Below are 22005 nucleotides of genomic sequence, written 5' to 3'. Positions count from 1 at the left end.
TTTAAGTATAGCCATTGAGAGACATATTTTTTTCTAACATATACATGAAAAATATCTTAAAGTAAAAATTATAAGTTATGTTTTGTTTTACTAAAAAAAGATATTAAATATTTTATATCTAAAGCTTATTAAGCTGTTCATTTGTTTGAATAGATTAGGATCTTGTGATGTCAAATACCTTGCTATTATACCTTAGTAATACATGTGCCAATATGGATATATATGCAAACATACACATATTACACATACACATTTAGCGATTTTTTTTTTTTTTTTGGCCAGTCCTGGGCCTTGGACTCAGGGCCTGAGCACTGTCCCTGGCTTCTTCCCGCTCAAGGCTAGCACTCCGCCACTTGAGCCACAGCGCCGCTTCTGGCCGTTTTCTGTATATGTGGTGCTGGGGAATCGAACCTAGGGCCTCGTGTATCCGAGGCAGGCACTCTTGCCACTAGGCTATATCCCCAGCCCCACATACACATTTAGTATGTAAATATATAGTTCTGAACATGACATGCTTATGCATATTTTTATGTTTTAGAAATATAAATTAACTTAATCAAATACATATGTATATAAATATAATTTATATATAAATGCACTTTGGGTTATGTAATTAATACTTTTATGCTTTTAAATTAATTAATTGCTTAATTTGATGAAAGAAATAACTATTTGAATTACTTGATTGCATGTTTTATATAAAATATTGAAATTAATTACTCTTTCGTTGATGGATGGAGTTTTGCTAGTAGGGTGATTAAAATATATGTTAGAATGTGAGTTTTTAACCTTTTGTCTCAATCATTGTGAGAAAATTGTGATCCAGTATTCATGGTATAAGAAAATACTGAGACATGAGATTCTTTGAAAAATACTGGTGTCAGAGTTTGGCATGGTGGCTTATGTCTGTAATCCTGACTTCTCAGGAGGGTGAGGATCATGATTTAAAGCCAGCCTGGGCAAGAAAGTTTATGAGACTCGTATGTCTAATTAACCAATAAAAAGCCAGAAATGGAGCTGTGTCTCAAGCAGTAATGAGTCTTGAGCAAAAAAATTCAGGGAATGTGTAGACCCCGAGGTCAAACCCCAGGAGACACACACACACACACACACACACACACACACACACACACACTTAATGGTTTTAAACTTGCATAGCCCTGCTTCAAATGTTCTTAGGTACTCTTCAAGTGGAAATGCTCTTGGAATTGATGTTTGTGGTAGTTGATATATTGAGTCTTAACATTATGCCTTCAGAATAATCATATTGAAATTCTGTGATAAGTATATGAATTTTTCTTATGCAATTGCCTATTTGACTAAAATAGTATCTATTTTACATATAGATTAAGGTGGAATTATTCTATTTATTAATTCCATTTTGGAAAAGTAATTGAGCTCATAAATGCTGCTAACATAGAAAAAATTAATAGATTGATCTTATACAAGCTTTATCTACCATCAGTTTCATCTGTCATCAGCTTTGGCAGTAAAGCATACATTTTACTAACCATAAAGCAGTTCATCCTTTAAAAAAATCCCAAATTTGGTTAGGTATTATACAACAGACCTACAGGACTGTATTTCTTTCATAAACTGTCACCAATACAGGAAGAAACAGAAGGAAAAACTCAGTAGATCCTTCAGTAGCACATACTAATATACTATATCTTTACATCTAAGTTGCTTAATCAAAATTATATCAAGTTTATGAATTTCAGGACAACTATGGAAGAAAAAAGCCAAGGTTAAAAAATAGTATCATTTCCCCATCCTTACTTATCTTCCCATTTTATTTATATGTATTTCTATAATATTTGGAAAGAGTCAAAGCCAATAAAAACCAAATGGCATGAGACTATCGATATACTTCACTGGCTGGAGTATAGCTCAGTTGCAAAGTGCTTGCCTAGAAATAGAAAGTACAACATCCTGGGTTTAATCCCCAGTACCAAAGAAGAAAAAACAAAGTCACAATCTCCTAAAACATGTGTCCTTAGATATAAAGAAGCTTATTTCAGATCAGTTCTTCCCTGGAGGATGGTTTTAAGATCTTAATGAAATATGATAGAACCAAACAGAAGTCAATTTGCCAGCAGAAATGAGGATGGGAAGTACCAATCACGGAGAGTTCAATGTGCAACGTAGCTGCCCACAACACAGTATCCAGCTCCAAATGCCAAATGTGTTAAGACTGAAATTGCCTGATACAGAGCAAAACTGGAAAGTTGCCAACCAAAGCACAGTTAGGGCAGTATAATATTATCCCGAGTTTACATATGAAGTGTTAAAGCAATGTGGTATTAGACAAAGACAGAAAAAAATAATCTCATGAAATAAAATAGTGTCCAGAAACTGCTTATATAGAGCAACTGATTTATGACTGGGATAAAAGTGTTTAGAAAAAGGATATCTTTCAACAAATACGTCTAGGACCAAGTAAGTATCTCTGTGGAAAATATACATCTTGACTCTACTTTTTGTAATACACAAAATCAATTCTAGGTAGATGGGAAATTTCTAAGAAATAGAAGAAAAATAAATATAAAATTGTAAGATAGGAAAAGTCTTTCTTAACCAGATGTAAATCATCAGGATAAAGAAAAAAAGATCAATTTATTGAGCATCATTAGAGGTAAGAATTTATTTTATCAAAAACATACTGCCAAATGCCAATGGCTCATGCCTATAATCCTAGCTACTCAGGAGGCTGAGATCTGAAGATCATGGTTCAAAGCCAGCCTGGACAGAAACTTCCCTGAGACTCTTTAATCACACACACACACACACACACACACACACACACACACACGCGCGCGCGCGTGCGCGCCAGAAGTGGAGCTGTGGCTCAAGTGGTAAAGTGCTAGCGATGAGCAAAAGAAGCTCCGATACAACACCCCTGTCCCTAAGTTCAAGCCCCAGGACTGGTACACACACACACACACACACACACACACACGCACACACACACACCCAGAGAAGGGGAGGGGAGGGGAGGAGAGGGAGAGGGGAGGAAATCCTTTGGTTGCTAATTTAAGGCACACATAGCAGTTATCTACATGATAAATATTGTTTTCTAATGTTGGTTTCACCACAGAAAACAGTTATACTATTACCACTACCAATCCATGGGATAGGTGGCTTTCTTTCTCTTACAGACAACATTTCTGGAGACTATTACTTTATAACAAGATAAAAAGACTGATGTATCTGTATTTTCAATATTTTTCTGAAGCATACTTGCTTCATAAATTTCTGCCAACAAACAAATCTTGATCAGGTAAGATTGGAGAAAAGAATTGGCCCATTGATGTAGTGGGCATCACAGTTCTTGTCATAATTGAAAGTAGTGTTGCTAAACTGAGCTAAATAATGGAGCTCCCTTTTCGTTATAAAACACATGAATATCTTTTTTCCCCATGAATATCGTGTGGAGAAAAGAACGCACATTTGTAAATGGTAACGTAGAGGCATCCATTAGAAGAATGCACGTGGCAAAGTCTATCTTCCAGTATCAAAATCAGAAGAGCACTTAGCAGAGGAGGAGGATTTCTGATGAGGACCAGAGGAAAATGGTTTGGGTTTTTTTTTTTTGGACTAGTTACTGTAGGAAAATTAAAACCTTCAGCTACCAGACATGAGTAGTAAAGAGTAATAGCTTGTTTGGGAAATTGACAAACTTGATTGACTTCTGTTCTATGAGAGAACGTGCAGACAGCATTACAATTTTTTTTTCCCTACAATCATGTCTGGATCTGTGTTCTAGAGAGTAGTTACTACTCCTGAGTTCCTCATAACCTTCATGTGATCCAGCAATTTTATAAGTAGTTTTGAATAACAATCTGGACCAAACCTCCTCTAAATGTTTACCTCTCCCAGTCTGTACAAAAAGAATTAGCAATAGATTCAAAATCGGGATGCAGAGATTCAGAAAACAATACATTTTTTTCTCAGTGCAGAGAGGTTTATTTGAGAATATAATAAAATCACTAGTTTAAACATAACCATGGATTTTTAAAAAAATGGTATGTAGTTTGGTATATGACTTGGTTTATAGTTTTAGCTAGAGATGTCAATAAAACATGAAAACTAAAAGAATAAAGAATATACTTAGTATAAATTTACAGATCATTGTTGTCTGCTAAGTCAAGCTGTTTTTTGTTTGGTTGAGTCACTTCCTCTTAAAAATGTAATCCCAGAGCAAAGTTTTCCCTTTCATTTCAACTTTCATTGAACATTGAATAAAACAGGAAACAAGGACTCAAGTGAGCAAAGAAAACATGTATACTACTGGCTGATAACTGGATCACTTCAGCCTATTCTAGATGTAGGCAAATAACTACTCTACAATATTTGATGATGTGTGATATTTTTCTTTTCCATAGAGAGGGAGAATTACTGTGAAGAAAATCTTACAAATAAATGTCAAAAATGCTTCACGTTGACTATAATTTTCAATAAGGTTGATTTCGTTTTTTTCTTCATTTCCCCCCCTACTAGGTCACAACAACAAAGTATGTTTTTATAGTTATGACTCAGTGCCTATAGTTCTATTTAGATTTTAAAAGTAGTTTTCTTCTTACCTTGTCTATGTGTTTGTAAAACCTGATTAGTGTAACATTTTGCTTCATCTTGAAAACACACTGGTAAACATGACTGATTCATATGCATTGCTTTTCTCTAATAACACTTTTTTTCCTGTATTTTTCTCCCTTTATTCTGCATCTTTGCCTGCTCTTTGCTCTTACAACTTCATGTGAAAGTCTCCTGTGAGTCCCGGCTTTGAGGTAGGTACTAATCTCCCTGCAGCAAGACATATAGATCCGCTCTTTTCTTCAAACCCAAACTAGGATATCAAATTGATGTTTGCATGGGCCTTGAGGAAATCACTGGGCCAGAGTCTGGATCAGAACTCAACCCAATGTGCTGCAGAAAACCCACACATTTCTGTCTATTTTGTTGTCATGGTATAGTTTTTAATTAACAGAACTCATGTGAAAAATCAGCCCAATCATGAAAGTACTAGAATTCAGTTTATAGGTTAAATTTTAGTCTGTTGACTGGATCCCATAACTTTTTTTTTCTTTTTTTTTTTTTTTTGTTTTTTGGCCAGTCCTGGGGCTTGGACTCAGGGCCTGAGCACTGTCCCTGGCTTCTTTTTGCTCAAGGCTAGCACTCTGCCACTTGAGCCACAGTGCCACTTCTGGCCATTTTCTGAATATGTGGTGCTGGGGAATCGAACCTAGGGCCTCATGTATATGAGGCAAGCACTCTTGCCACTAGGCCATATCCCCAGCCCCTGGATCCCATAACTTCAATGCCTTTCCTATGAGCGTGAACAGACAACTTGAGTATAAAACAGAATTCAGTCAGTTCTCACTTTATTTGGAAACACTGCACCAACATGAAACTTGCACATTGAGTCTGTGTCCTAATGTCACAATGGTTGTATTTGGCACAATAGGGAGCAAAACAAGAACTACATGAAACTACTTGTCATACTTCCTATAGTGTCTCTTGAAAGAAAGGATCTTTTAATCCTTATATGTTAGTTAGAATCTATTTTTATTGTCTTTAAGTAGTTCTACAAAGGAGTTGCCATTTTAAGAAGAAGTTCATGCACCTTGATCGATGTCATCCTTTTCAACATTCCCTGCCACCCTTCCCTACCCAACTTTCTTTTACTCTTCTTAATTTTAGGTTATACACTGATTTCTTGACTGCACTTTCCCCCACTTATTCAATTGTTTATTTGGTTGGGCTTTGATTTTGCTTTTATGCGGAACTGCTCTATTTTGTTTTTACTTTGAACCTACCATATTTCAGTTACTTCATTTGTGTATACTTGGATGCCACCCAGTGTATGTACTTAAAAGTTTACTTACAAGTTGCCACATGTAAGGGAAAACATGGATCCTCTGTCTCTCAGGGCCTGAATTATTTCACCTAAAATACATTTTCCAGGTTTTTCCAGTACTTTAATGTTCAAGTATTATGCTTTCTACTGGATGAGTGTGTGTGAGAGAGAGAATGTGAGTGTGTCATTGAGGGACATTTGGGCTGATTCCTGTGTTGGCTATTAATTATTTTTAAAAGGTAGCAAGCAACTGGAGATATCAAATTCTCAACTCAAGCAGAACTTATGGACATTCACATGTTTTGTTGGAAAAGCTTTTAATTAATCCCCCTTCCAAAGCTGGCTTCCATGTTTGTGGTTTTCAAGGACAGATTCCACGACCTTGCACACAGCCCACCACGGAGCTCGGTCCACTGTCCCTGATTGGCCCTTTATCATCTGTTAGTGTGAATAAGGAGCAGGAACATTCAGGTCAAGTAGTAAAAGCAAGGCATGCGTTTTTGTTCTAATGATGGCTTGTTTTGACCAACTGACTTGTTAACATTTAGGTTTGTTGTTTGTTTGTTTTTTTTCCTGGACCTCTGCCAATTGAGAGTTTATATACTCCTTCCTTCCTTCCAGAGAATATAAACTGCAAATGCCATTATTTGTGTCCATTCTTTAAAATAGCTTGTTACGGAAAGTAACAGGGAAAGCTGAGGACAACACTACTAGTGCCTGTTCTTGATTCATTAATGTTGAGAATGTAAGCTCTCTGATTCAGGAGATAGAAACTCCTATTCTGGAAAAGTATCCTTGTCATCATAGTCGGAAGAGATGAGAGGGAATGATGAAGAGGGTGACACTGATGAAGTGCATTGTACTCTAAACTGACATGTTGCATCAAAACCATTCTGTACGGCTAAGGATAATGAAAATTGAATAAATAAAATAATACAAATAGTGGAGAATATTTTTTAAACCTAACCAACAAACAAATGCCCTACTAAGAAAAAATTTCATGTAAATACTTGGTAGATGTAATTTTTTATAGCTTTGTAAATTCATTTGTTTAAAATGCCTTCCATGGATTATTTTTAATGTGATAAAGTATTTTCCCTACAAATAATCCCTTGCACATCATGTGAAAGAGTCAGGAACCTCTTTGTATTTGCCGCTCCCCTGCCTTGGGAAGTGAACTACAGGGGACCGAGGGGAGGCCGATTGGCTGTGGAAGCTGTACAGATTAGGGCAGACAGGCCTGGGCAGGACAGACCCTGCTGGAAGTATTCTCCGCATGACCTTGTTTTCCTGGACCATGTATCTAGTTTTTCAAAAAGATAACAGCTTTTTTTCTTCACAAATGTCTTCAAAGAAAAGGAGGCATGAAACTTGATTCACTTGTACTCTTGAAGTAGCTATGAAAACAGAAGAATTATACAAGGGTGGTCACTTACCCATGTTTAGTATATGCTAGCCAGTTGCCCCATTCATGGTTGTACCCTGAAAGTACATAATGTATGCAAAAATAAACGAATGATCTGATGTGGAGCTTGGATAGACAGTCTGTCTACTAATAAATATAACATGTCTTAAGCTATCCAGTATTACATCACAATGATATATAGTAATTTATTAACTTCTATTGATTATGTTCTTTCCATTTAAAAATATTAAACATTACTAAAATAGACATCCTTATACCTTTTTCTACATGTTTTTAAAGAATTAGTATCAATTCCATATGAATTAGGGTGAGTAATTAGTTCATCTTCTTAGAAGTTACATAGGTTATCTACCACTTTATGACAAATAGTTCTTCAAAGAATGGTAAAAAATTAGTTTATAACTCCACTAACAATAGTGTATGAATATTTCCATTTCCTCATACTCTTCCCCAGAATAGGTTTTTCAGAAATTTAAAAAATTGTTTTGTTTTGTTTGTTTGGGATTTTCCCCTGCTTATTTGATAGGTAAAAAGAAATTTACTATAGGCACATGCCTAGTTACTTAGGAGACAGAGATCTCAGGATTGCTATTCAAAGTCAGCCTAGACTGATAAATATGAGAGACTCATCTCCAATTGACGAGCATAAAACAAGAACTAGACATATCAATCATATGGTAGAGCATCAGCAAAAAGGAAAAAGATGATCAAGAGTAGATCTAATTCATACCTCAGTATTGGCACAGAAGAGAAAGAGGAAGGAAAGAAGGGAGGGAGGGAGGGAGCGAGGGAAGGGAGAGAAGGAGGAGAAACTAAGGAAGAAAGAACCAAGGATGGTTGTCTTTACATATGAAGTATAATTAGAACTTTTTTTTATCTGCATATGCATTACAGGAACCTTATTTCTTAGCATAGAGAAGACATGTTTCCACTCATTTTCTAATGATATAAAGACTGTTGAAAATGAATTAATGTGGACATACAAAACATTCTTGTTAAAGCCTAAAGAGAATATTTTCTGAAGTAAAAAAGATAACGTCAGGGTAGAAAACAGCAGAATTTAAGATTCTAGGTGACCTTTAGGCCAAGAGATATAATGGAAGACTGTATGTTTATTTTTTGAAAAAGTTCATTAACTTAAATTAGTTATACAGAGGGGAATTTTATTATTACGTTCCCACACATGTTTCCAATATGTCGTTGATTATTGTTAATATTCAGGTTGATTTCCTGAAATAGTTAGGAAATAAATTGTTAATTCTAAAAAGTTTTCCTGTGTCTGACCATTTTATGTATTCAATTTTGAGCCTCATTGTGGGGGGCAAAATGTAGACAATACTCAGTTTCATGTTTTATGTGAGGGTATAGTTTCTGAACAGCAATTTCCCATGAGCTGTTATTATTTTCATGAAAGCTTAATGCAAGAAGGCCTTGGCTACATATTTTACTAGAAAGTCCTTCCCAGAAATGACTCATTCCTTTACCATTTTCACTTATTTCTTAAAAGGAGACAAGAAAATACCAGTATTGCATTACTATAAACCTAATATTAAATCTAGTATCTTACAATAATAAAGTAGATTCTTTTCAAATAAATAATGAGGGAAAAAAAACTGTGTCTTTATCCTGATGAAACCATGATGTCGTTTTCAGCCTAAATGATTATTTTCCAGTGAGGCGGTAGTCTATCAAGCCTTGTTTACTCATGTATTCTACAGTTCCAAGAATCATGGTGATTTGTCCATTTAAATATGTGCTGTCCATTTTCCAGATATCACAGGATTTCTTCTGATGATTGTATACACTAGTTCTCTAAAGCGAAGCCTGTATATTGTGCACTTTGAGCGATAAAAGCTGTCCAAGAATTTGTTCTCCCCAACTTGGCCGCCATCAGAACTGGGCTCATGGGGGAGGACCCGTCAGCGAAATTGATGAAGTTTCCTCTTGCGTACCATCACGTGATGGGATCCGTTGGGTTTCATGGACGGGTGCATTATTCATTTATAGCTCCAGCAAAAACCTTGCAGATTTGAAATATGAATATCACACTACTATTGCATACTCCCACTTGGGGATGGGAGTACCAAACTTCACTTGTCCGTACTTGACATGGGTTCTAGGAACACAGGGTCTTACACTAAGACTCTAAAAGGCCTGATCATACCCTAGGCACAGTGCCACAGAATCCATAATGCTGTTCCATACACAAACTGGGCACTCCTCCAATGTCACCAATAACCAACATTTTCTTTTTATCATCTGTGTCAGGCCCAACCAAACTTTATTTGTTTTTTGTTTTTTGTTTTTTTTTTTGCCAGTCCTGGGACTTGGACCTAGGGCCTAAGCACTGTCCTTAGCTTCTTTTTGCTCAAGGCTAGCCAGCATTGTACCACTTGAGCTACAGTGCTCTTTCTGGCTTTTTCTATGTATGTGGTGCTGAGGAATCGAACCCAGGGCTTCGTGTATGTGAGGCAAGCCCTTTCCACTAGGCCATATCCCCAGCCCAAACTTTTACTTCTTTAATTGCTCATGACGTACGTATACTGAGTTCCTAAGACCTATGAAATACATATTTCTTGTATTCTCTTTGAGTACTTGTACCAATTTCATGTATATGTATATCAGGAGGGAGAAAGGGGAGAAAGATTGCTTTAAAAAAAGAAATTATACAAGGAACAGAATGCAGGGCTGAAATTAGTTCTTACAAATTTAACCTCTTGAAACTAGAAACAATTTGCCTTCTGAAATATTTGTTTTTAAAGAAATATTTAGTCGTATTATTTTACATTACCTATTAGACATAGTTTTTTACATGAGATTCAATTTGATCAAGTTAATTTCACCTTTTCCTTTATGAAAATGAAAATGTTTTTCTTTTAAGATAAGTATGTTCTTTTAAGAAATACAAGATAAGCCCATGTCCAGAAGTTATAAACATGTGTGTCACTTTCTCTAAATAGCACAGATTGTGGTGATAGCTATTTTTCTGTAGCTAGGCACTGAAAATATCATGGAATAACACAGTTTCATTGAGTTGATGCTTTCCTGTATTTTTAATATTCATAACTTTTGGGGGGAGAGAGGGGATAGATGTAAAGAAAAAAGTCCCATTTCTCCTTTTTTTTTTCTCTTGTTTTTAATTGAGTTACATTAAATAGTAGTCTTGGGTCACATTGTCTTAGGAGCACACACACACACACAGATGCACATTTGCACATGTATTATTGACTATTAGAAGCTGATATTGTATAGCATATGCTATACAATATCCTTATGAGTAAAGGAAGAGAATGCAATATTTGAAGCGTGGACTGTCTTTATACCGTGATAGTGTCCCTTTGGTATTTTCAGGTTAGTAATCAATGGGCCAACCCCTTCTTAGATTATTTTATTTATCTTTCCAGTTGGCTCACAAACTCAAGCCATGTCTTTTACTCAGGCAAGTGCAAATGTATATTCCTACAATGACTATCTTTGAGTTTCCCAAAATAGGGTCATCCTACAGGTTACTTTCAATACAGAGATTCACTGACATTTAGTCTCAAAGCAAAAATGATAGACAAGGCAAAGTTGTGTATGTTTTTAAATTCTCAGTGGACAAGGAATTTTTTTTTGCTTTTTTGATTTAGTAGGCATGGAATTAAGTTTGTATTGCCTTTATATTTTGGGGGCCCATTCTGGAGCTTGAACTCTGTACTCAAGGCTAATACTCTACCACTTGAGTCACAACAAGACTTCTGGCTTTTTCTGATTATATGGCACTGAGGAATCCAACCCATGGCTTCATGCATGCTAGGCAGGCACTCGACCACTAGGCCACATTCCCTGTTCCCCGTCTTCATATTTTCTAATTGACAGTCCTCCTTACAGTGTACTTACCCTCCCCTCACGAACCCATATTTGCAGGACATGAAAGAACAGTGCACCTCATTTGTGGCGATTCTTCAGTTGTTCTGGTGCTTCAGCAAGGGTAGATCACTTAAGAAAATAGTATGGCTCCTTTACCATTCCCTTCTGTTTACTCAATAAGGGTGAGGCAGTATAAAAGTTAATGTAACTTCCAGGAGTACTTTAGCACTCAGCAAACCTAGTTCAGCTTGTATTTTTTAAAAAAGAGTTTATATATGTTATTACTTTGAAAGCTTTCACAAATTGCTGCAAACATTAAGAAATGGATTCTCCAGTGTAAAACATAGCATCCATCACCACTAAGCAGGGGGCACCCTTTTTGTCCTGCCTTGTAGCAACCCTTTTAACTGTTATGAAAAGGTGTTGATTAGCTTTTATTTATGCTATATATTTAAGGTTTCCAACTGAGGGACCAATCCCATTTCTGTGACACATTTGTCATGTAGTTCAAGGGATATGGAATCAAACTAGGACTGAATAATTTGAACCTCACCAAAAAGCCTGCTTTCTGCTCACCAAATTACATGGCACAGAAATACACGTGCCCCATGTGAATGACATTCCTCAGGGTCTTCATATTTGTTGCCCAAGGACTACTCTGTGCCCCCAAATCCCTGACTCTCCATATGGGGGGTGGTATGCTGGTGTAAATGTTTTTGAAGAGATGATTTCTTTTTTACACTAAAAACTAGTCAGCTTCAGCATGAGTACCTATAGTTTTGTTTCCTAGCAGAAACTCCAGTTGGGGTTAGGTCATCCTTCCCAAGTGGGATAACTGGGTTGCTAAGTGTATACAGGAAACGTTTGTGTAGTCTAAACACTGAAGTAATTCATTTGTGCTCAACAGAGTTTGACTTGCTAATAGTAAAGCAAGACATCACATGGTTAGACCAGCTCTGAGGTTCACCAACTGCCTCTTTTTTTGGTACAAGCCTTTCTCATATGACCCTCGTCTCTGCCATCAGCGTGGTCTGTCTTTTCTCTGAACTTTTCCTGAATAGGCGCTTGTCTTGTGTCAGACAGCATTCTAGAAGTTGGTGATGCAACTGCTCATGAGGCTTATATTCTACTGGAAAAAGACAATTAAAAATGGGTAAGCAGGGCTAGGGATATGGCCTAGTGGCAAGAGTGCTTGCCTCGTATACATGAGGCCCTGGGTTCGATTCCCCAGCACCACATATACAGAAAATGGCCAGAAGTGGCGCTGTGGCTCAAGTGGCAGAGCGCTAGCCTTCAGCAAGAAGAAGCCAGGGACAGTGCTCAGGCCCTGAGTCCAAGCACCAGGACTAGCAAAAAAAAAAAAAAAAAATGGGTAAGCAGGTAGATAAGATGCCGACTGCTAGTGAAGGCTTTGCAGGAGACAGGACAATAGGACAGTGCCAATAGTAGCGGAGCTATGAGCAAGAAGTTAGGTAATCAGGAGCCTCTTGGAGATGGCATGAAATTGAAATGATTAATGAGGAACTGCTGTCAACAGTAAGGACAGAAAGAACTGATGTAAACATTGTAACAGTTGTGCTATATCCAGAATTCCAATGGGTAGTAAACTTCTGAGGTTCAGAGAGTGTTGTTATTTATTGGTGCTCATGTATGCTGTATTACCTAACTAGACCTTAGGGAGGATTTTTCTTAGGAAGCCCTTATTAAATTAGATAGGCCCATCTTGTTTCAATAGGGGGAACCTGTGCTATTATGTCCAATTCCTTTAAAAATAATAGGTCTTAAAACTTCAGGAATAAGCACCTAGCTCTGCTGGCTCACACCTGCAATCCTTGCTACTCAGGAGGCTGGGGTCTAAGGATACTGACAAGACAGTATGTTGGAAATGAACTGTACAACTGGGGTGGGGGAATTGGGGAGGAAGGAAGGTAAGAGAAAAAATGAAGTAGGACGTAACAAATTTGACAAGAAATGTACTCCCTACCTTACATATGTAACTGTAACCCCTCTTTACCTCACTTTGATAATAAAATTAAATTAAAAAGAAAGAAGATCAGAGACAGTGCCCAGGCTCTGAGTTCAAGCCCCCAGACTGGCACAAAACAATAACCATCAGGAATAAAAGGCCAGTATTTGGTTCAGTCTTTTAAACCTAAAAATACCAAATTAGTTGTGTACACAGGCAACTAAGGATGTTTACTTTTTTAACCAATAAAAACAATTTATTCACCTTGATTTAGTGTTCTAGAAACAGCCATGTCTCGAATGCTGTACTCTTCCCAGGAAAATGAGTGAAACTCTTTTCTGTACTTCCAAGGAAGGGGCTCATGATATTTTCACATAGAGAACATTTCTTTATTTGTATTGGCTTCTCTACTTTCCTAGTGACTTCAGAGAGAGGGAAAGAAGACAGAGAAAGCACGATTGCCTGGAGCACAATGCTTAAGCTACCTGTTTTAGTTGTGTTCTGTGATTTTGGATGAGTGATTTCACCCGTTAGTTGCTATGAATTTAAAAATGCATCAATACATATCGAGTACTATGCAAATAGTTTGCTGCATATAAAGGTCACAGAGTTTTCTATCTTCATCTAGTTCAATGGTCTCAGACCTGCTATGGACCAGAATTTACTTCCCAGATGAGTTGACTGGCACAGTGATTCAAGTGTGTGTGTGTGTGTGTGTGTGTGTGTGTGTTTGTGTGTTTGTGTAGTCCCCATGAAAATAGATTTATTTCATCACACACCTGTATTTCTCACTTGTTTTGAAAAATCAGAAGGTCTGCTATCACCACTCTTACACATTTACATGGCAACTATGAACAATATTTGATCAGTGGCCCCCCCTTTTTGCACGGAGCCCATTGTCACCAATTTCACACAGTCTCCACCATTTCCTTTTGCATCTCTGACATTGAGGGCCACTTTTTTTTTTTTTAATATTAATGGCCTGTAAGAATTTAAGCTTACTACTCCTTTCCTTTTTTAGAGCAGAAGAGTTCAGCACAGTAGAGAACACTCCCCAGTCTGTTTTCCTGTCTTCGTGTTGCAATCGTATTGAATGGTGATGTCAAGATTATGGTTCATGTAACAAATAAAAAGATATTAAAGTGTGCATTTTGAACATCTCCGTTGAAATGTCTTGCCCATTATCCTCCTGCATTTACATCTTGAAAGCATGCATTCTCTGCAGGTTAAAAAGTGCTCTTGTGTATCCCATACCAGACACATGTTTTCTTTCGTGGAAGACAAACATGATTAGGAAACTGCCCTTAGGAGATGAGTGTTAACAATTGGGGTAGGCCCATAAACAGATGTGCACATCTGGCATTCTCCTTTTTCTCCCCATGTCTCTTTAAGTCCAATGAGTTTGTGTCCAGAATCCAAACTCAAAGTTGTTCTGTAAATATAATTTTAGTTAGCAAACCGATATATTTTGAATACTGTAGAAACTTTACTTCAACTCATGTTACTCCGTAAAGTGACTTTTTTCTTCTCAGGAAATATTATTTACACTACAGGTGAATGCTACTGTTCCAATCAGTTTTGTAGCTTACCTAATGAAGAGTTCATTTGTGACTCCAATATACTTTGAATATACTTTGTTGGGAAATTGTTTTGAGTACAGCTAAATGTTTAAAGACAAGTTGGCTCTTGGAGTTTCCATAATATAATCTAAGCCATCATTTTCTGGGAAGGTGCCAGACTTTCTGAGTCATTATCTTAGCATACCAAGTTTAAAGCAAATCCCATCTTTGGAAAAGGAGGCTACATTGTCTTTGAAAGTAGGGGTTCAGTGGATAGACTTCTAACTTTGGCAGTAATTGCAAATGAGACACTATTACTGTAAGAATGTTAAAGACACTTCACAAAATTGTACTTAAAATGTATCTCTGTAATCATTATTCTTCTTAGTCTTTGTTCTTTCCTTTAAAATTCAGTTTTCATCATTTTCTGTTTATCTCTTCTCCTGTCTGTGAGGCAAGATATCTTACACTGAAAACACCAAAAAGTCCTTTGTATGTCTTCATAATTCTCAGCATGGAATATTTATATGAATCAATCCCAGAGTCATATTGCACAACCATGTTACTTCCCACCTAAGTCCTTCGCCTGTAATGTAATCCTAACTCTCCCACTAAAGAACTGGAATGTGTGTACGATTCATGGCTGAGATCCAGAAGTGCACTCACCTCCAGGTTTGTCCGCTAGTTATGGAAGAGGTGATTTTAGGCCTGTTCTTTGTGTTTTGATCCAGTTTTTTGTTTGTTTGTTTGTCTTTTTGTCTAGTCCTGGGCCTTGAACTCAGGGCCTGAGCAACATCCCTGGCTTTTTTTTTTGCTCAAGGCTGGCACTCTGCCACTTGAACCACAGCGCCACTTCTGGTCGTTTTCTATATATGTGGTGCTGGGGAATTGAACCCAGGGCTTCATGTATATGAGGCAAGCACTCTTGCCACTAGGCCATATTCCCAGCCTCCTTGATCCAGTTTTTGCTGCTCTGAAGGTAGATAATGAAGCAAAGCAAAACAAAATGTATCTCCTTTCTTTCCAAAACATTTCAACTTCCCTCTTCCTCCTTTTCTTAACGATAAAAAAAAAGCTCTTCAGATTATGCAGGTTTCCTGAATTCAGAAGGGCAAATAAAAACTCAAATAATGATAGGAATTGATATCAATGTCTTCTGACTAACTTCATACACATAGTCAAGTCCTCACTAGTATTGAAGAAAGGAAGTTTACCTTTACTAGAGTGAACACTCAGGAAAGCTGTTAGTCAGAACTAGTGACCAGGCATGGAGGTGCTTGCCTCTAACTCTAGCAGCGGAGGTAGAGCCAGAACAATCTCATGTTTGCTGTCAGCCTGGGCTGCCTAGCAAATGTGAGGCCAGGGAGCAGTGCAGGGCAAGACCCTGTCTCCAAATTAACTCATTATTTTCAAGTCTGGATTATTGAGATGCATATCACAGTTAAACTCCCAAGTGAACAAAGAGTGAAGGTGATGCAGAATTAAAGAACAGCTGGATTTACTTAGCATCATAGTACATTGTAGGCAAAAATTAGGGTTATTTCTGTCAACATTATGCTTTGGCACATTAATGTTGAAAATATCTCAAACTTAAATCCAAAGATGTACATGTTATTTTCAGCATCTTCTTCCTTTAATTTTTTTCTGAAATTTTGCTTACTGTAATTATACTTTGTGGTGCGCATGTGTGTGTGTGTGTGTGTGTGTGTGTGTGTGTGTGTGTGTTTGTGTGTGTGTTTGGTTGGTCTTGGGGGCTTGAACTCTGGGCCTGGGCACTGTCCCTGAGCCATTCAGTTCAGTGTTAGTGTTCTACCACTTGATCCACAGTACCACTTCCAGTTTTCAGGTGGTTAATTGGAGGTAATTGTCTCATGGACTTTCCTGTCTGGGCTGGCTTTGAACCATGATCCTCAGAGTTCAGCCTCCTGAGTAGCTAGGATTACAGGCATGAGCTACTGGCACCTGGCTTGTAGTGTATATTTTTCACTATATATCTTTGTTTGAAATAGTTACTGATTCTCTAAACATTTAGCTTCTACTTCTCTTGAAACAGGGTTTTTCTACATAATTCAGCTTGACCTCCAACTTATTAGCCTTCTGACTTTACCTTCTGAATACCGGAATTGTAGGTCTACCCCAATCACACCCACCTTAATGCTTTAGTTCACATCATTAGGAATATTTTAGGAGAATTATTGACAGGACTGAAAAATGCTGATTGTTACATATTTATAATATACTATATAAATATGAATATAATGTATATTTTTTAATGTGCCTTATGCCAAAGGCTATCAGATATGGAATTCATTGTTGTTTAGTGATGTTTCTGGGGTTTGAGCTGGGGGACTGAGTACTGTCTTTGAGTTTTATTGTTCAAGCTTGGTAGCACTCTAGCACCTAAGCCACAACTCCACTTCCAGCTTTATTTGATAGTTAATTATAGTTAATTATAAGAATGTCATGGGCTTCCTGCCATGGCTGACTTTGAACTGCAGTCCTCAGATCTCAGCCTCCTGAATAACTAGGATTACTGATGTGAGAAATCTATTGTTTTCTTTTGTGAAATTTGTTATTTGTCGATAGTGTTCTTGTTTTATATTCTGATGGAAGATGAGTAAGTATACCGTAAGGACTTAGAAAGTCTTCAGATACTGCCATACTTTTTCTTCTCTAACATGGCTTCTGAGTCTCAGTATTAAGGGAAACCTCATGGAAATATATATATATGCACTTCCAGAAACATAGAATATAATACTGAAGACAAACATCAGATGGCTTTTCTAAGCAAATCAAACCCTCCCTGAGTAATTACTTTGTGACCATAATCTGTCCCCAAATTTAAATGTTTTGCTTTATTGTTTAAAACATAAGCCATATTGAAAATGACTATAGTTTGAACTGTAAGAAAATATGATAGGTATTTCATTGGTTGGACCACTGGCTTTAAGTTTTTTAAATGTCATACATGTCAGGAGGGCATGCTTTATTAATGCAGTTAAAGCCAATTTCTAACAGTATGTCATCTGCGAATTATTTCTCTTTTGTGGCTGTGTTAATGTCCTCACTTCCTGAGTTATGTCCAGCGCATTCTTTTGCCACAGAATTATAGTGAGTCTCTCTCCCTGAAACTTAGATTTTATTAAAAATTGCTTATGTAATTCTGCTATTAAGGTAATAAATGCCATGACTTCTCAGAAATCTCACAGTTTATGGGAATAGTACCATGCTGGATTAAAGGAAGAAAATTCTCTTTGTCAGTTTCCTTCTTCTGTCTCTAGGGTAGTAAATTGTCCTGTGTCAAGCTGGCCCTGTTAGCACAGTTCAGTCTTAAGGATGTGAAATGGAAGAAAATAAATGAAGAATGATTTGCTCACACTTCTGTAGGATTTTCCAAATCTGAGAACATTGTGAGTTTTCTAAGTATGACGTAAGTTCTAGAAACATTCCAATTATGCAAAAACACTACTTTCCTTTAGGCCACCTTTCTTAAAATTGGCTCGCTTTCTAAAGGACACTGGAACCAAGACCAAATGAGGTGGATTTAACTGTTCTTGAAGTCCATTGAGGATATTTGTTCAATAGACTTACGATTCTTGTTTGACAAACTATTGTCCAAGTTTATAAGCTCCTTGGCCTTACAAGAACTCAGCTTCTTTTCAAACTTCTTTTCAAATGGTATTTCTACATATTTTGGTCAGCGACTTTACAACATGTCTCTAAAACCAATTACTAAATAAACAAAAAAAGGTCTAGGATAGGGATAGACCTGCCAGGAGCACAATAGCTCAACAGCTACATACATATGGTTATATAAGATGAGGCTAAGCAAAATGAACTCCAAGAGATGGAAACAGAAGGATTTTACTGTTATCATTATGTTTAATGTACTAGGGGAATTTCCTTTGACGTACCCCATGTGGTCACTGTATATGATTCTGGTACACTAGATATTGTATATATGCTTATCTGAACTAGGGAAGGGAAAGAAAAATGAAGGAGGGTGTAACAAATATGACAAGAAATGTCTTCACTACCTTATTATGTAACTATACCCTCTCTGTACATCACCTTATCAATAAAATTTAATTTAAAAACTGAAAAAAAAAAAAGAACTCAGCTTTGCAGAACAATGATGCTTTATAGTTTTCCTCTATGGAACTTGAGTTGTAAACCTAAGTTCAGACATAATTGCACAGTATGGAGAGCCTCATCTCAAACCTGTTTTTATTGCAGACCGTGAATCATTCCATCACCTTCCCAATTGGTAGTAAGTAGTTTTACTGTTTAGTTAGGCAGGAATGGAAATGGATGAAAATTGTATGTAACTAGCATTTATTTTTTGTTGTGTCAATAATTACTCCAAGTTAGAAATTAACTGGGTAAGGTGATATTCAGGGATCTTGAGGCAAACAAATGCAGGTCGACATATTGGCTCCAATATTTATGAGTGCATGGTAGCAGCAATCTGTTTTATGAACTTCAGCATGTCACCTGCAGTTAACAAGACATCTTTTAAGGTACTTAACAGTTTCACTGTCGAATAATAAATGATATTCACAATAATTTTATAAATGTGTAAATTCAGATATTAATATTTAAAAAGAAAGAGTAGTAACTTAGATGGACATACATTTAGATAGGTATATTGATAGATATGACTATTGTAGGTATTAAGGTTTGACTCAGTTAACTCTTATCTCTTTATTCTGGTGGTTACTCCCAAAGGCACTCATTCTCATATTTGCTGTGTGTTTCTATGATAACAACAGATACCAGGAAATTGTCCAGAAAAATTGAAGTAACAGTTTGTTTTGATTAATTTTAGTTTCAAATGCCTACACACCAAGTTTTTTTAAGTATTCCCAGAATGACAGACAAGAAGAGTACACAGAGATGTCACTATAAAGTACCAGTATTTATGTGCTTTGCATGTCCATTATTTGTATGTGTTTAGGTTATAAAAATGGTAAGATAAATTGTTCCATTTAATTTCATTATGGTTGAAGAATAAATAGCAGATAAGGCATATGGGAATTTATTTTACATTTTCTGTCTTTCTGAACTGGTTATAATTTCTAAGTATGTACATAAAGAATTCTACAAAACCTCAATGAGGTAACATATGCCGTGGTATTACCAATCTTTGGTTCTCAATGTTACATTTTTCTGTTAAAATTAATATTTTAAAGTAAACCATTTCTTAAAAGACCTAAGAATCAGGTTAAAATGTTCTGATATCTAGCCCTTTCTTTTAGCCAATGCAAAGTGACTGAAATATTAAATAGTAGAGGAGAAAATAAATTATCACAACAGAAACCAAATCTCAGACTTTTTTTTTTCATATTATAGATTTTTTAAGAAAGGTGATGTGGTAGGTCAGTCAGGAGTGTAAAGGTTTGCAGTTCAAAACTAGACTGCAACAAAACTTGTCAAGGCCCCATGTCAAGGAATGAAATGGTGGGAATGAAATGATGGTGTGTGGACTCCCGCATCTTAGCTACACACAAAGTATAATTGGGATATTGCGGTTCCAGCTGGCTAGGACAAAAATGCAAGGTCCTATTTAAAAACTAACTAGAGAAACAAAGGTTCTCAGTGTAGCTCATAGTCCCAGAGTTCAAGTCCCAGTGTAACAAAATTTAACGATAGAATAACCAAATGAGATTTTAAAATATTGAAGTCGCGTCTTGGTCTTACATTGCTGTCCTTCCTTTTATCCATTTTTTTCAAATGTGCAGCAGAAGTCACCATCAGAGTCCTTCATTGGTCGAGAGAAAAGGTCCAATTCGCAGTCGTACATCGGACGGCCCATTCAGCTGGACAAAATGCTGATGTCCAAGGTGAAGGTGCCGCACACGTTTGTCATCCACTCATACACGCGGCCGACCGTGTGCCAGTACTGCAAGAAGCTGCTCAAGGGCCTGTTCAGACAGGGCTTGCAGTGCAAAGGTGAGGGCAGCTGGCCACCGTGCACTCGTCCCCCCGCCCTCCCCCCAGCACCAGTCCTTAGGTTAGTCCAACCCATCTGACCTTGCTAGATTGGTTTCTCCTTCTGATGAATTTCTTGTTTCTGTTTTTTTTTTGTGTATGTGTGTGTGTGTGTCTTGCCTTAAAAATGTCCTGAGTAGACTGCAGATTCAACTGCCATAAGCGTTGCGCTCCCAAAGTCCCGAACAACTGCCTGGGTGAAGTGACCATCAATGGAGGTAAGGAACAGACGGCCAGTTGTGAGTGTGTGTGTGTGTGTGTGTGAAGTGACCATCAACGGAGGTAAGGAACAGATGGCCAGTTGTGAGTGTGTGTGTGTGTGTGTGTGAAGTGACCATCAATGGAGGTAAGGAACAGACGGCCAGTTGTGAGTGTGTGTGTGTGTGTGTGTGAAGTGACCATCAATGGAGGTAAGGAACAGACGGCCAGTTGTGAGTGTGTGTGTGTGTGTATGTGTGTGAAGTTACCATCAACGGAGGTAAGGAACAGACGGCCAGTTGTGAGTGTGTGTGTGTGTGTGTGTAAAGTGACCATCAACGGAGGTAAGGAACAGACGGCCAGTTGTGAGTGTGTGTGTGTGTGTGAAGTGACCATCAACGGAGGTAAGGAACAGACGGCCAGTTGTGAGTGTGTGTGTGTTGCTTGTGCGTTACAAACATGATTGGGATCCAATGGGATGTTTTATTTTACTGCTAAGAAGTTTCAATGGAGCCAAAAATCAATATGGCCCAATATTGGTCCTAAGTTACTGTTGAAAAACCTACACTCCACCTCATTGAATGTTAATAAGACACGGAGTCCTTCTTGACCCTTGCAGGGTGAATAGTTAATGCTGAAAATGAACATTTTTGCTCCTGACTTTCTTTCTTTATACTTTCATCCCAGCTTACTCATAAATGTGGAACTCTCTGGAAAGTCTAAAAATTGTAGCTCTCATCCTGTACTCTTCTGTCCTTGTTCCAAGCCAGCGGTCAGAAACTAACTCTGACTAGCTAACTCTCTTTGGTATCTACTGAGGAAGGGAAGAGTCACACCCTTCACCTTGAGAACCTGTATCTTACTTTGAAAGAGGACCTGCAAGGCAACTAATTTATATATATATGTAAATTTATATATATATGCATAGAGAGAGAGTATGTGTGTGTTCTATATTTAGAAATATTGTTTAAAAGTCTATATAAATTAGCTTTGAAGGACTTTTTAAAAAGGGGTTATCTCCTAAAACAGCAGCTCCTTTTTTTTGGTTTGGTTTTTGTTTTGTTTTGTTTGGCCAGGTAGCACCCTGATTAATAGCCACTACAACACTTGACTTTGATTTTTAGAGGATTCTTTGCATGGATTTAACATAATAGTTTGC

General features: G+C 37.3%; 1 protein-coding gene across 3 annotated transcripts in view; it reads left to right on the top strand.

Moving 5' to 3' along the window:
- Nucleotides 1–22005, top strand: part of Prkd1 (protein kinase D1) — a 264056-nt gene that overhangs the window by 201492 nt on the left and 40559 nt on the right. For 2 of the 3 annotated variants that reach the window (XM_048362554.1, XM_048362553.1), the window contains exons 5-7: nucleotides 4764–4787; nucleotides 20399–20609; nucleotides 20789–20866. In XM_048362554.1, the coding sequence (XP_048218511.1) occupies nucleotides 4764–4787; nucleotides 20399–20609; nucleotides 20789–20866 (313 nt within the window). The remainder of the gene's footprint in view (nucleotides 1–4763; nucleotides 4788–20398; nucleotides 20610–20788; nucleotides 20867–22005) is intronic. The other variant, XM_048362555.1, reaches the window with a different exon arrangement.

The sequence above is a fragment of the Perognathus longimembris genome, chromosome 14 (assembly GCF_023159225.1).
Source record: "Perognathus longimembris pacificus isolate PPM17 chromosome 14, ASM2315922v1, whole genome shotgun sequence".
Lineage (NCBI taxonomy): Eukaryota > Metazoa > Chordata > Mammalia > Rodentia > Heteromyidae > Perognathus > Perognathus longimembris.
This window is presented reverse-complemented; position numbering and strand designations above follow the sequence as displayed.